The 15,908-nt window shown below is 39.2% G+C and overlaps 1 protein-coding gene across 15 annotated transcripts in view; it reads left to right on the top strand.

The window, feature by feature from the left end:
* CCDC148 (coiled-coil domain containing 148) overlaps positions 1-15,908 on the top strand; it is a 281,502-nt gene that overhangs the window by 192,657 nt on the left and 72,937 nt on the right. Inside the window, exon 12 of one of the 15 annotated variants that reach the window (XM_049106223.1) lies at positions 474-562. The exons of the other annotated variants lie outside the window; for them this stretch is intronic. Within the exon in view, the coding sequence (XP_048962180.1) occupies positions 474-525 (52 nt within the window). The 3' untranslated portion in view covers positions 526-562. Of the gene's footprint in view, positions 1-473; positions 563-15,908 lie in introns of those variants that run through there. 15 annotated transcript variants of the gene reach the window in all.

Below are 15,908 nucleotides of genomic sequence, written 5' to 3'. Positions count from 1 at the left end.
AAAATCTTTTTAAAAATGAACATGCTCATCAGTATAATATAACTAACTATGGCATGTATGTGTGTGAGTGTGTGTATTTTCATATATTGGAGAATGAATAAAAATTATTTGGACTTAATTGTAATATTGTATTGTTAAGGACTATTGTAATAGTTCTTAAATGCATTTTAGCTGAACAAGCATAGTTGACAGAGGGAGGCTTAGAAGTTTATGAACAAAGTAATGTACAGTAATTTTAATGTGAATATAAATAAGCAATCTTGTGCCAGTGGGCAGACGGAGCACCAGCTGGGCATAGATGGCTCAGCTAAGGGTCATTGTAGAGGTCTTGGATGATGATTTATCTCCTGAGGTAGGCAGGTCCAGCTTCAGATCTATGATCCTTTCCAAACCATAGCAATCAGAGAGTACCATTTGTTTAGGAGTTTGGGCTGCTTTAATTTATTGTTTACAACTTTGATTTTTGATTTTAGAAATCTTTGCTCATTAAAAAAGCTACTGGATTTCTACCAAATGCCACATTGATCTGTCTGTTGCAGTTACTTGTTTAGGACATAAAATGGAATGTCAGCAGGTATGTGTTTGGTTGAGGGTTGGCAATATTCAGAAACCTGTTATAATACATTTTTATACAAATGTGCATTATTGGTTCCCTTTAGTACCCATCACTATTTGTCCTTCATATGTATGTGTCAATGAAGTGACCACAGATGCTATCATTTCAACATTTATACCAATATGGAGAGGCAAATGATTTGCTATGTCTTTTCTACAGCAAAGGGATGCTTGTTCTCCGATGCCCCACATGGTCTTTTGAGTGAAGTAGAGGCAACCACTGTTTAGGTTACAAAGGTTTTTAATCACCAACTCCTTAGCAAGGGAGTTTTACTAAGCACTTTCCGGTAATGACACACTGACCTATTAGGCATAAACTCTAGGAAGATTTTCTAAAGCTGCAGGGCTAGGCAGGCGGAAACTTGGCAAGCATGGTTAGATGAAGGATGTATAAAGCCATAGGCTGGGAGAAATGTAATGGTAACCTCCTCAAAATACCACTATGAGGATACAATATAGCTTCAAGCACTTGTTTACCCTTCCCTTCCTTGCTTGGCACTACTCCTGTAAGGAACACACACACACACACACACACACACACACACAGCTATCAGATGACATTAAATAGTAACTACTTAGTGAAAGGAACGTGTTTATGATCTAGGTTATTTTCTTACTTTATGTATTTTAATATGAGTTTGATAGGGTCATGTAGTTTTAGAGCTGGGAAAGCATCCAGCCTAGCCTCCTTGTATTAACTAGGGTTCTAGTTTACAAACAACTAAATCATTTCTGCTTGGATTTTGCAATAAAAACATTTCATATTAGGGTAGCTTACAGAATCATTTGCAGAACTGAGCTTAGAAAATGTCTGGGAATAACAGAGGCTGGAAAGATAAGAAGAGGCAAGACTGTACTCCAACTCCCTGCACAGACTCATCCCAGCAAGTCCAGCCACAGTCCATTAGATGCCACAGTTTGCACCTCCTCCTCTGCCATTTCTGGACTCCAGATGTCCCAGTTGGCAGTGCTGCTTTTAGTCACACTCCTGGCACACTGCTGCCACCAGTAGCCTTCACGGTGTCTCCACAGGCCCTGCCTCTTTGCATTACTGGCTTCGAAGTGAGGCAGCTGATGGGCCGAACTCAGATCACATGCTCATGAGCCAGCTGCCAAGGTGGGAAAGCAAGTATCGGACATCGCTTTACAGGGGAAATTTCTTCAAAAGAAGGACTCAGAAGCTGAGAAAAGGAAAGAAAGATTAAAAAGATGTCTCTTATAGTCCACAGTTAGAGTTGGCAAAAATCAACATACCCTTCTTTTCATACCACATTGCCAATAAATTTCCTTCCACCAAACACAGTAATTTTACCTTTTACAACTCAAAACATGCTTACCTCATCTTAAAGGGAATCAACTCGAAGTCTCATGTATTACATTTTGTCTAGCTCTAAATTGAAGATCTCTAAATGATGTCTTTTTGCTTTTTTGTTCTCTGGTTCTATTATGATCCATCCCAATATTCCATGACTTATGGACTAAATATTAGATTACTACCAATAAACATGCCTTATGTAAAATTGGAAGGAAAAGAAAGGTGAAGAAAGCAGACAGAAAATTAGTGTGTGTGTATGCGTGTGTGTGTGTATATATATGTATATGTATATACATATATATATATATAAAATTATATATAATGAATTTTGGATTTGGATCTTTTCCTGGGCTATTGATATGCAGTGTGATACTCTCTCCTGAGAGTGGGCAGTGGCAGCAAGCTGCAGTTTCCAGTTAGCCACACAAGGGTAAACAATCGGTACACTTATACCCATACAACCATTCCTTTTTTCACTTTTAGCACAGTATTTAATAAATTACATGAGATATTCCACACTTTATTATAAAATAGGCTTTGTTTTAGATAACTTTGCTCAACTGTAGTCTAATGGAAGTGTTTTGAGCACACTCACAGTAGGCTAGGCTAAGCTACGATGTATGGCAGGTCAGGTGTGTTATTGACATTTTCAAATGACAATATTTTCAACTTATGATGGGTTTATTAAGATGTTTATTAAGTCGAGGAAGATCTGTATTTATAAATGTATGTATGTATGTATATGTGTGTATGTGGTGAAAATCATAATTCAAATTTATTTATAATTTTTCTTTTCTATTATGCATTACATTTGCTCTTTGCTTTCAGCCAGCATCTTGGCTGGGTGAAGTTCTTTACCTAATGGGTTGACCTATACCGGCTTATGTATGGTGACTTTTACTATTGACCATGCAATGCCAGAAGATATCCTAGGAGTTCCTTAGAGGTCACCTACTTCTTCCTGCCTCTGTTGTTAAATGACAGCAGTCCTATTTCCTTCTGATGTCAACTGTTCCAAATGTCAACTGTTCCACCTCTGATGTCAACTGTTCCACAAGTAGAACCTCCTTTTCTACTTGTTTACTAACTGGTATGATAAACCCCCAAAGGCAAATATTTACATCAGCTCCCATTTCAATGTAACCATTGTTATCCTCCCGCTGGCAGTATTAGAAGTTAAAACCAGCAGAGACTAGAGTCTCAGGGATGGGGAAAAAGAGATTTTGCAAATGGGTCTTTAGGGTTAATAGTGAAAAGCACCATTCCCACTCTATATGATCTGGCTGTGTGGAGAAACAGGATAATATATTAGCCACTACTTGAGAGCAAAACCGCCTCCTGTAAAATAACACCCAACCTCACAAAATACTATCTCACAGCTCATGATATATCTAAGTCTTCAATAGGCCATTTCTTTGTTTTATAAGGACAGCAGCATGGGGGCTTCAGCCCATTTCCCTACATCTTACACAGTTAGGGAGTTCCTTAGGAAGAAGCATCATCTTGTAGAATGCAACAACAGTGCACAAATGGTGCAAACATGGTGTACAGGGAAAGAAAATCCAAATTCTTTTTGCCTTTCCCCTGATGGAATGAGTGTGATATAACGTTGTAACGAGTTAACACTGTCTAAATCCCTGCTGTATTTTGCCCTTGACAAAATCGGATCAGCCTTGATGAGGGTAAATTCATGTAACAGAGCAATGTATAACTTTTGTTCCCACCAGTGGGAGAATTTTACCATGAGCCCACTGAACAAGTATTAATTTGTTGGAGAAGAAGACTGACACACATATAGCAGATCATCTCTTCCATCTAATTCTTTAAAATCACCCATATATTATTCCCACACTCTGAACCAGTTCCATTAGGGGAACTTTCCCACACACATAATCTCTCTGACTCTTCCTGTCACAAATCCTCCAATCATATTCCTTCAATGTCCCTAATCAGCTGGCCAAACTATTAACTACCACCTACAAATTGTTATTAATCCATCATTTATTCATTTACTTAAAAATATTCAAGTACCAGGACGCCTGGGTGGCTCAGTGGTTGAGCGCCTGCCTTGGGCCCAGGGCGTGATCCTGGAGACCCAGGATCGAGTCCCACATCGGGCTCCCTGCATGGAGCCTGCTTCTCCCTCTGCCCGTGTCTCTGCCTCTCTCTATGTATCTCTCATGAATAAATAAATAAAATTAAAAAAGAATATTCAAGTACCTAATGTGTGGCAGTTACCTAATCCTTTGCCTCAAGTAAAGTGAACATTAAGATAGTCTTCTTGAAATTATACCCACTTGGAAAATTTCTCTTCTCTCTACCATCTTTCAGGGAGATTTCAGAGCAGAGCTACTCATCATAGCAGTTTACATCTGTCTGGGGCCAGGATATGTATAGACCTGGCTATAAAACTGGCTCATTTTTTTTTTCTTCTCCAGTCAGCTAGTTATTGAGAATGCCTCTTGGGCCATATGTGTGGGTTGAAGGAGTGATGTCAGTGTGGAAGATGAGCCACCTGTTCATAAAAATTATCTGTGTCTTCCGGTCATGCTCATGGTCAAGCTCAATCTACTTTCATTTCATTAGTCCATGTTGCTAGTCACTCCCAGCCTTATGGCCAGGTGGCTCAGATAACATCCAGCTCATTATGAATACCTGGAGTCTTATTGTCACCTGGTGTCTTAAAGTCAATAGTCCAATTGGTAGCTACACTAGTCTATAAAAGGTAGATTAAAAAAATAATACTATCTTATAAGGTTGTTCTGAGAAATAAATAAATTAGAACATGGGAGCACTCACCACAAAGCCTACCACATTGCGCCTGCTTGACAAATGCTAGTCATCATAATGATTGTCAGCGTCCATTAGTGAACCAAGAGCTGGTTCTTAAAAGAAAACTCTGCAAAGAAGACCTGAGTGTGCTATCCAGTCCTGAGGGTATTAGACAAGCTCTATGAAACATTCTGACCCTCCAGAATACATCAGGGAATCTGTGATGCCATAGGGCCAAGCGGCACTGCTGTCTCCACTGTGGCTTAGATCAGTTGGATAGCTTTCTTTGTCTCTGGTCCCTTTTCAAACTGTAGCTTTCCAGGTCACCCACTAGACTGACTGGAGAGGCATTCCCAAATGCTGATTTTGCTGCTTTCCAAATCCAAAGGCTATCAGCCCGCACTGTGATTTTTATAAGTGGAAAATAGTACAGGTCTTTTACTTTGAACTGGAGTAAGAAGATCTATCTTGAAATTTCGACCCTATACTTTCTGTCTCTCTGATCTTAGGCAGGTCCCACATGGTTGTTATCAGAATTAAAGGAAATACTATCTATAAAGTACCTGGATTAAAATACTCCAATATTAGTTCCTCTGCATACTCTCCTCCTTACCTATAATGTTTAACCAACTGTCTCCTGACTGCCACATGGATGTCTCTCTGGCACTTTAAATTCTCCATGCCTCAGAGGAAGCTATTCATCAACCCTTCTAATCTGTTCTTCTTCTACTATTTCCTTTTGAGTAAAGGAAACTACCACTCACCCTGCTGCCCAGTCAGGTGACTCCTCCCTCTCTCACTCCCCATTTCAGCAGCCAAAGGCTGCTGAAATCCCATGAATTTACCTTTTGAATATTGGTCTCTATTGCTATCCTCATCAGTCTACTGTTATCTCTCACCAGAATTAAAGCTATAACTCTCACTATTTCATCCTTGCCTGCAATGCAAACACATCCAGTCATGTGATTCTGATACAAAAAACTCTTCAGTGGTTCATCTTCACACTTCTGATAAAGCTCAGATGCCATAATATTGCTTATGAGATGACCATGGTCAGACTCCATCTTTTACCTCCCACCTGACTGATTTTCTTTTTTAAGATTTTATTTATTTATTCATTAGAAACACAGAAGCAGAGACATAGGCAGAGAGAGAACCAGGCTCCCTTGTGTGGAGCCTGATGAGGGACTTGATCCGGGGACCCTGGGATTACAACCAGAGCCAAAGGCAGATGCTCAACCACTGAGCCACCCTGGCGCCCCTCCCACCTGACTCTTGCCCATCCGACTCCTCTTTAGACTCCTAAACACTACCAGCTCCTGAAGGGCCCCAGTATTTTACTTGCCTCCACTGGCTCTTCAGACTGCATCTTTTGAGAACACTCTCACAGCTAATTCTTACTCCTTCATGTCTCTGCTCAAATGTGACTTCCTCGGAGGCCTTCTCTGGCCCCTAAACAAGGTTAGGTCTTAATACATGTTCTCGTAGACCTGTTGTGATGAAATTTGGTGACAAACCATCCCATAACTTGTTGGCATGGGACAAAAATGATGTTATTATTGTGCTTTGGATTCATTGGGTTAGGAGTTTAGACAAGTCCCACAGAGGATGGCTTATCTCTGCTCCATGATGTCTGGACTATCAGACCTTTGAAGACATCAATGGCTAGGAGTGGCTTGAATGCCTGGAGCTGGAATAATTTGATGACTTCCTCTTTTCATTGGACTGGGTTGACTAGAAATTTAGGAGAAGCAGGAGCTCTGGGGCTCCACATCGTCTCTGTCTGAAGCTTGACTCCTTCAAAGCACAGTGGGCTCAGAGCAGCTGGACTTCCTACAAGGTACCACAGGGCTCCAGAAACTCATCTTCCAATAAGCAAGGCAGAAGCCATATGACCTAGAAATCACATAGTGTTACTTCTATTTTACCTGTTGGTCAAAGTAGTTATAAGCCTAACCAGATTCAAGTAAAGGGAGTTTAGCTCCAAATTCTTAAAAAGAGGAAGTATCAAATAATTTGTCGTCATGTTTTTTTTTCCCCTAAGATTTTATTTATTTGTTTGAGAGAGAGAGCATGCACAAGTGAGGGGAGGAGCAGAGCAAGAGGGAGAACAGACTCTGCTCTGAGCAGGAAGCTGGACATGGGGCTGGATCCCAGGCCCATCCCACTAACCCTCACCCAGGATCATAACCTGAGCTGAAAGCAGACGCTTAACCCACTGAGCCACCCAGGTGCCCCTGTCATCATGTTTAAAGACCAGCACAATGTCCTACATCTGCACAATCTCAACACCCATATTTTAATTATAATTACTTGTTAGATTTTTATTTTTTCCAATAAATTTTTAATTTTATGAGAACAAAATCTGTGTCTACACCACAATGTTCTCATATTTAGCAATTGTAGAGTAACACACAATCTCAATAAACACCCATTAAATGGGAGAATGCATAAAGCTAGAATAAAGTGGTAAGGCCTGAATTTGTTGTGGGTGAATGAGCCACGTTTGTCTTTGCTGTGGTTAAACTAGAGGAATAAGGAATTACCTCACTCTTATGATTATTTATCTTTGCCTCTTTTTTTTCTTTTTCTTTTTTTTTTTATTAATTTATTTATTTATGATAGTCAGAGAGAGAGAGAGAGAGAGAGGCAGAGACACAGGCAGAGGGAGAAGCAGGCTCCATGCACCGGGAGCCCGACGTGGGATTCGATCCCGGGTCTCCAGGATCCCGCCCTGAGCCAAAGGCAGGCACTAAACCGCTGCGCCACCCAGGGATCCCTGCCTCTTTTTTTCTTAAGAATGCCATCTCAAAAGTGTCAGGCCTAAGTGTTAAATGTCATAGATCTTAAAGTTACCTAGTTCAATGATTTCAATTTTTGAATCTTTTCTACTACCTCTCCACTTAGTGGTCATACATCCTAGGTATGTGTGTATCTCCAGACACTAAACTTTCTGTCTTCCAGGGCAGTCCATTTCATCTTTGGACAGCTATTGAATTTTTCTCTTTTCCTCTTGTTATTTCTATATTTTTTGGTAGTAAGCCCAGCTCTTTCTTATCAGCTTCCACGCATTAATCCTTCTTCTATTGCTTGAGAGCAAGTGGAACAAGTCTGAACCTTCCTTCTCTTGACAACCATTTAAATACTGAGGATAGTTATGTATTTCTCTTTCCCCATCTCCATCTCTATCCCTATAAGCCCTTTCTTTTCATAAGCTCTTTTTGGAGAGGTAGGTTTTCAACTCATTTGTCATTTGCAATGAAGGAGAGGCATAGGGGAAAACCCTCTCTGGCCAAAGGGGCCCACCATGGTTCAGCACATATCATGGTTCAAGGTCACTATGGCAATATTATTAAAGGATAGAGATTATTATAAATAAAAACCATTACTTAGGACGCTATTTGTGTCAGTATCTAAATACATTTATTTAAGTAAGACAAATTTACATCTACAAGCAAACTAATTTGATTGCACAGAGGTATTAACATGTGATCAATCGGTCATGGTAAAGCCCCAGGTTAAAAAGACAGTGGATAAGGTGCCTTCACTTGCAGAAGGAAGTGAATGAGAAACCTCTCTAGTTCCAAGCTGATAGACCAAGATTCTAGTTGTTATTTACCTACATGATGACTGACTCCTCCCGATTATACTGATTACTAACTTAGAACAAACCTTCCTATTTAGGGCAGCTAACGGACCTTTTGAATCTCAGAGGTCTGGGAACAGACTTAGTATCTGCTCAGTGGATTTAAAAGCATAGAGCTGTTTAGCCTTGTCAGGCCATTCAGAGGAGCCCCTTTCCTTCACCAGAGCCAAGTGAGGCAGCTAAAACACAGCCTGCACAAAGGTGCAATTGTAAGTTCTTCCCTTTTGTTTTCTAGGTTGAACCATACCTACCATTCTGTCTATTTTTTGTATTGTCTGTAAGCCAAGAATATTTACATTTTTAAATGCCTAGGAAAAAAAGAAATCACATTATGTGAAAACTGCGTGAAATTTAAATTTCTGTGCCCATAAGAAATGTTTTATTTGAACACAACCATGTTCGTTCATTTGTCTATGGCTGCTTTTGTAGGCCACAATGGCACATATAGTGTGACACGTACAGCAGCTGTATGGCCCACAGTGTCAGTGTAACAATGACCATGGGACATACTGTGACTGTATGAGCACAGCAACAGGCCTGAAATATTTATTATCTCACCCTCTAAAGAAAACGTTTGCTGACTCCAGGTTAGTGGGATGGTAGAAGGGGAGCGCATCAATGCTGTGGCTTTGTGTAAAATATCCTTATGTATTTGGGTTCTATCCATAACTAGCCTCTAGATAAATTGAACTGGAATCTTAAGGAAAGCTAGAAAACCTGACAATTCTATTCAATCGACGGCGTCATTCTTTTTTGTCAGTTCCCTTTCACATTAAAGTAATTAGAGCTCTAGGTATGCTCTGACCCTCAGCCAAAGCAGAGCACAAGAAAAGGTTCTTCCGCAGAACATGTATGTTAATTAATTTTGCCCAAGGAGACAAAGTATTGGTGCATGTGTATATGGATCACTTTTTAAAATCTTTATTGAACTCACAATCATCTCTCTTTTTCCTCTATCTCCCAACTTTGATAAAATTTCAAGTTTAAGGAAGAACTGCAAAAATTGTACAAAGAATTTCTACCCAGATATACTAACTTTAAGTATTATGCCCTATTTCCTTTATTTGTATTCTTGCTCTCTTCCCTCTTTCTCTCCACCCCGCCCATACACTGTGGTCTACCATACTATTTAAAAGAAAGTTGCAGGGGTACCTGGGTGGCTCAGTGGTTGAACACCTGCCTTTGGTTTGGGTCATGATCCCGGGGTCCTGGGGTTGAGTCCCACATCAGGCTCCCCATAGGGAGCCTGCTTCTCCCTCTGCCTGTGTCTCTGCCTCTCTCTGTGTCTCTCATGAATAAATAAAATCTTTTTTAAAAATAAAATAAAATAAATAAATAAAATAAATAAAATAAAATAAATAAAATAAAATAAATAAAATAAATAAATAAATAAATAAATAAAAATAAAATAAAATAAAATAAAATAAATTAAAATAAAATAAAATAAAAAAATAAAAGTTTCAGGCAAGTGGTGGAGTTGCTGTGCTTTGGTTCTCTCTCCAGGCCTGTGTTTCTGTGCTTCCTGCTTCAGTGAGCTTCCTTCAAAGTTTCCTGCTGCCATGCTCAACTGAGGGGCTCCGGCAGCAGCAGCCAGATATCAAGGCTGGGCTGAACAGCAAGGCCTTTGGCATCTTGGCACCTCTTACATTACTGAGAGCCACCTTCCTTGGTTAGATGGCCCTAGATTAGGATTCTCAATGGAATATGCCACCATTAGTTTGCACAGTGTCCAGACACCTAGATGCCTATCCATGTGAGTATTTGCATGTTATGGTAAATGCCAAATTTGAGGAAGAATCAAAAGTATCTGTTGCTGAAGAATAAGACAATGATGATAATGTTGAACCTATTGCTGAACTTAGATTTGTGCCTAGTGATAAATCAGCAATGTTCACTGCAATGTGTGAACGCCCAACTTTGCCTCCAGATCCTGAGGATGAAGATTCAGATAACCATCTGACGAGGATGGAGAAGAATAGGATGCAGAAGCACATGAACAAGGGTGGGCAGACATCCCTACATTTTATACCCATGAAGAAGGATTATCCCAATTAGCAGCAGCAGGCCCGGCCACATTGAAGAGTTTAGAACACAGGCTTTCTCAGGCTGAGCAGCCAGTGTAACATGGCTGGAGTCTGGACAGAAGAGTCAACAAGAGACTATGAGGTGGGATGGAGGTAGCTTCCAACAGTTGCTGGATAGTTCGGGGATGCAGATTGTGGTCACTGAGAATGATTCATGCTGATGTGAGATTCTACTCCTCGCTGTAGAAAAGAACTTGGTGCCTCTTCTACTGTGGAGTAAGTGTTGATAAAAGTCTTTTTCCTTCTCCAAAATTTACCTAAACCAGTTCTTTTATGAGACAGACTATACAGAGATTAAAAAGTTGTCACCGAAGAAACTATGACCTTTATTAACAAAGGTGAATGAACTAAGAGGGTATTTGTAGTTTATCATCTACCTTAAAACTCTCTGTATATAGGTGCCCTCTGAGTAGGCCTATAGTTCCTACCTTCACTACGTGCATCTTCCGTAACCTGGCAGGCCACACGGTGAGAATACACAGGCACTTGAAAGTGTAGGTAGGCTGGATGGGAAGAGGGAGGTGGAGTATAATATCTACCCCCTTTAGAGCCTAGGCCTTCCCTTACCCCTTAAAAAGAAAAAAAAAAAAAATCTCAGAGAAATCCCGACCGCTGCTCATTCTCCAGAGGGGTAAGTGTCTTTAGGGAGCCTCTTGGGAAATATCTTAGCCACATATACTATCACTAACACAAGTGCTGCTGATTAGCCTTTAATGCCTTTTGCCACATGTCACCAGTCTGTTTTGTTATAACCTCAGGTTTATATCCTTTAATTTCTAACCTCTTAGGTTGGTTTCCATAACAACCAGTGAAATTGGGATGAAGTCCTCAGAGTACTTCAGATGATAATTGTCCTGTCTTTGTAATAGCTTAACAAATAAATCTAGGTTTTCTAAAAAACTGAAACATAAAAAAAAAAAAAAAAGAACATTGCAGACATGAAATCTTACCACTAAATATTTTGGCATGATTTAGCTAATAAGGACAATCACCTACTTAACCACAATACCATTAGGATAGCTAAGAAAATGAACAAAAATTCTATAATGTCATCTAGTATCGACTCCATATTCTAATTTCCTTAATTATCATTTAAATGTTTTTATAGCCCCCTCCCAACTAATATAACCACAGGAAGGAAAATATTAGTTAAACGAGGCCTCAAAAAAAAAAAAAAAGAAAAGAAAAGAAACTAGGCCTCTATACATCCTCCGTCGAAGAATGAATTTTTTTTCTTTTTTTTTAAATTTTTTTAAAATTTTTATTTATTTATGATAGTCACAGAGAGAGAGAGAGAGAGTGAGAGAGGCAGAGACACAGGCAGAAGGAGAAGCAGGCTCCATGCACCAGGAGCCCGACGTGGGATTCGATCCCGGGTCTCCAGGATTGCGCCCTGGGCCAAAGGCGGGCGCCAAACCGCTGCGCCACCCAGGGATCCCAGTCGGATGAATTTTAAGGGGAAAAGTACTGGGAAGAAATCTTAAACTTCACTCAGTGGTTTACTATTAGTGAGAACATTGGTATTGTGACCTTGAAATATTTTACATTTGTGGTAGGACAAAACGTTTAAAGGAACATTTTAATGTTAACAGGACCAGGGTATGTAATGGCCCTCCCTTCTGCTATTTCCCTATACCTGGAGTCAGTATGCTTTTTCTGTAAAAGGCTAGATAATAAATATTTCAGCCTATGGGCCATACACTCCAGGTACTAAATCATACAGGCTAGCACCTACATCAATTTAGATATTGATTTCTAAATATCATTTTCACCTAAAAGAATTAGGATTAACTGAGAAGAAAATGGCTGATTCTACATTTGGAGCAAAGAAATTATCATTTTGTCATCTCATAAATGTTGAAGACCTAATAGATTTAGAAGCTGGCACTTTTCAATCGCCAATGTAATAATTATTTCAGGTAAAGACCATCAGTAGATAATAAAGTCTTTAGATGGAATATTTTTATATGATAAACAGAATATTTACAGAACCAAAGTATCTCTTCATGAATTATTTACTAAATGAAAAGAGGGAAAAAAACATGCCTATACATTGGGGAGATCTGGCTATCACCGCTTTAAGTAAACAAACAACATCACTAGTAGTGGACTAACAACCTGACATTGTGCATCCTGAGAGGATGCAATATGAAATACATCACCTTTGTGCCAAAAATACTTTATCTCAATTTAAACAATTTTCCAGTATAGGAATTGGCAAAGATTTTTTAAAAAGAGACAGATTATAATTATTTTAGGCTTTGTGGGCCATATGGTCTCCTCAGCATTGCTCAACCCTGCCCTAGGAAAGCAGTGATAGACAATATGTAAGCTAATGGGTGTGGCTCTGTTCCAATAAAGCTTTATTTACAAAAATAAAATGGAGGATTGGATTTGGCCTCTGAGTTGTATATTGTTGGTTAACACCTTGTTTGAAACTTAAAGGAAAGTTAGGGGGAAGAGGAATGAAGGGAAAGCATTAGATACCAAGAGGAAATAATCAGACAAACCCAAAATGATGGATATGCTATTTACAACTTTAAATGCTTCAAAAAAGTCAATATCATGGCTAAAAACATGATGGAACTGTTGACTATTTAGACTAAAATAAATTAGTGAGACATAAAAACCTGTTTGAGTGTATGGATTTAGATAACAACCATCCTTTTTAAACACGGTGCCACTAAATCCTGTCTCCACACCCTGTTCTTGTGTAGATTATTTTTTGGACCAATGTACAGGATCATTTGATTATCCTCTCTCCTCCATCAGAATGATTTGTAATCATGACCAGAATGACTTGTTTGAGAGTATCTCAAGCCTCCTGGGTTGCTTTTCAATCTCATGACATAAAATCAATCCTATTTTTCTGTAAACTTTTGATTAAAATAATTAAGAAAGCAAGTTTATGAAGAGCAAGAGAGGCAGAAAAAAAGTGCCTATGCTTTAATCACCAATCTTTAATTATCAGTCACAAACAGGAGGTTTGTATCACTGACCCCTTTTATTCCCAAAGGGAAAGAAAACTTTGCTTGTTCCTGATAACAATCTAAGCAGATAACTATATTTTTACTAATAATTATAATAAGGTGACCTTCCTATTCACCTGCAATTTTCCTGTGAGACATGACTTGGAATTAAAATCTCAATTTATTTCAGAAAATGTCATTTAAAACTCCTAAGTTCTGTTATAGAGAAATAACTTAAGAATAACATCAGCTGAAAACTGGTTTTAAATCAACATCAACATATCTTTTTAATTGAAACTATTTAAAAGTTTCCAAGCTTAAAGTATCATATGCTTTTGAGCAAATAAAGCCAAGTAATATTTCTTATAGATCAGGATTTTATTTTTCCCCAATTCACACCTCACCACCATGACACTCTTCTAATTCTCCCAGTAAAGCCTATACACAGCTTTAGAGCAGACTTCCGTACATTCAACTAATCTTTACTAGTCTGATCATCTCTGCCTTTATCTTTCCACTCTTGGTTTCCTCTCTTAATAACTCATCTTTGTGAGGACAAAGCTATTTCAAAATCAAGGTTTAATTTCCCTCATTACAATGAAAGTTTCTCCTGCTTTTGTTCCTTAGAGGAGGAGATGTTTTTGAACTTCACAGTGGCTTTTCAATTTTGTTTAACAAAGGGCTGAATTACGTGCTACCAGTAATATACAAAATCAAACAAGATAAATTTAAATGCAGTTCACTGTTTCTGCCTTTTTTATCCTACAAACCATCCTTATAGGATGATAGTTATAAATGATCTTTTCCGACCTATAAAATAGACCTTGATGCCACCACAAACATTGCATGAAGATATAAGCCAAAAAATTGAATGAAATCCCAGACACTACTAGGAAAGAAAGCAAAAACTGACTTGATATGTGTATAAAATCATCATAAACTTGCATTTGGGAGACTGCATGATTCCTAATGAAATTCAGAAAGTGGTGACTATATTGACCATGAAATCATCCCATTCTGTATAGAGGGCCAGAGTTGATATACTGAGCCTCAAGTATGGAATGTAGTGGTGATGTTATTTTAAGTCTATTAACCTTTCTAATTTATGAGTTTAACAATTATAACTGAATGCTTGCTACGTTGGATAGAGAGATGAACAAAAAGGACAGTTCCTGTTTCCAAGGACCTGACAGTCTGATGGGGAATTCAGATACTCTTGGTGAGGGCAAGCACAAGTACAACAGGAACAAACAGAAGCAGTACCTAAACCAGGTAGGAGGGGTCAGGGGGAGTCAGGAAGTCTTCACGGTAGAAGGAAACATCTTCCAGAAATGGGAAATATCTTTCTGCCAAATACCCATGCAATTTAAAGGAACTGGCAATGATTTGGTACCATTGAAGCATAGGGTTTGGAGTGGGCTGGGGAAATGGTGGTAAGAGAAGAGATTGAATAGATAAGTGGAGGCCAAATTATGGAAGTCATTGGAAGTCTTACATCTCATAGGGATTGAATGGGGTAAATTCTTTTTTTTTTTTTTTTTAAGACTTTATTCATGAGAGACACAGAGAGAGAGGCAGAGACACAGGCAGAGGGAGAAAGGCTCTGTGCAGGAAGCCCAATGCAGGACTCGATCCCAGGACTCCAGGATCACGCCCTGAGCTGAAGGCAGACGCTCAACCGTTGAGCCACCCAGGTGTCCCAAGTAGGGTAAATTCTGACTTTTAATTTATTAATTATAATTAATGCAGTTAATTAATACATTTAGTGATTTATAGCCTTATTTTCAAAAGGATTTTTTAAAAGATTTTATTTATTTATTCATGAGAGACACAGAGAGTGAGAGAGGCAGACACAAGCAAGCTCCATGAAGGGAGCTCAATGTGGGACTCGATCCCGGGACTCCAGGATCATGCCCTGGGCCGAAGGCAGGCACTAAACCGCTGAACCACCCAGGGATCCCCATCAAAAGGGTTTTATTATTATTTTTTATTTTTTATTTTTATTTTTTTTATTTATGATAGTCACACAGAGAGAGAGAGAGGCAGAGACACAGGCAGAGGGAGAAGCAGGCTCCATGCACCGGGAGCCCGACGTGGGATTCGATCCCGGGTCTCCAGGATCGTGCCCTGGGCCAAAGGCAGGCGCCAAACCGCTGCGCCACCCAGGGATCCCAAAAGGGTTTTAATATATGCATAGGATTTAACAAATCCCCAAATACTAGAAGAAAAAAACAACAGGGAAGTAACTACCTTGGGAGGTTGCACTTATTAATGCGTAAATGGGTTCAAAATGGGATTAGACACACAAATGGTAGGTTATTAGGGGAATTTGTTTATTTAAGGCCCTCCCATGCCTTCCCACAAAGGGATCTTGTTGAGAAACTGAGTCTCAGAATGAAGGTTTTTTTTTTTTATCTGATTTGGTATTATGTGTCTTTGGTATTTATATCCTCATCCCTTATGTATACGTACCCACCTATTCGAGGAAGCCTCAGTAAATATGATCT

The sequence above is a fragment of the Canis lupus genome, chromosome 36 (genome assembly GCF_003254725.2).
Source record: "Canis lupus dingo isolate Sandy chromosome 36, ASM325472v2, whole genome shotgun sequence".
In the NCBI taxonomy this organism is placed as follows: Eukaryota; Metazoa; Chordata; class Mammalia; order Carnivora; family Canidae; genus Canis; species Canis lupus.
The sequence above is the reverse complement of the archived record's forward strand: the minus strand, read 5'-3'. Positions and strand labels throughout refer to the sequence as shown.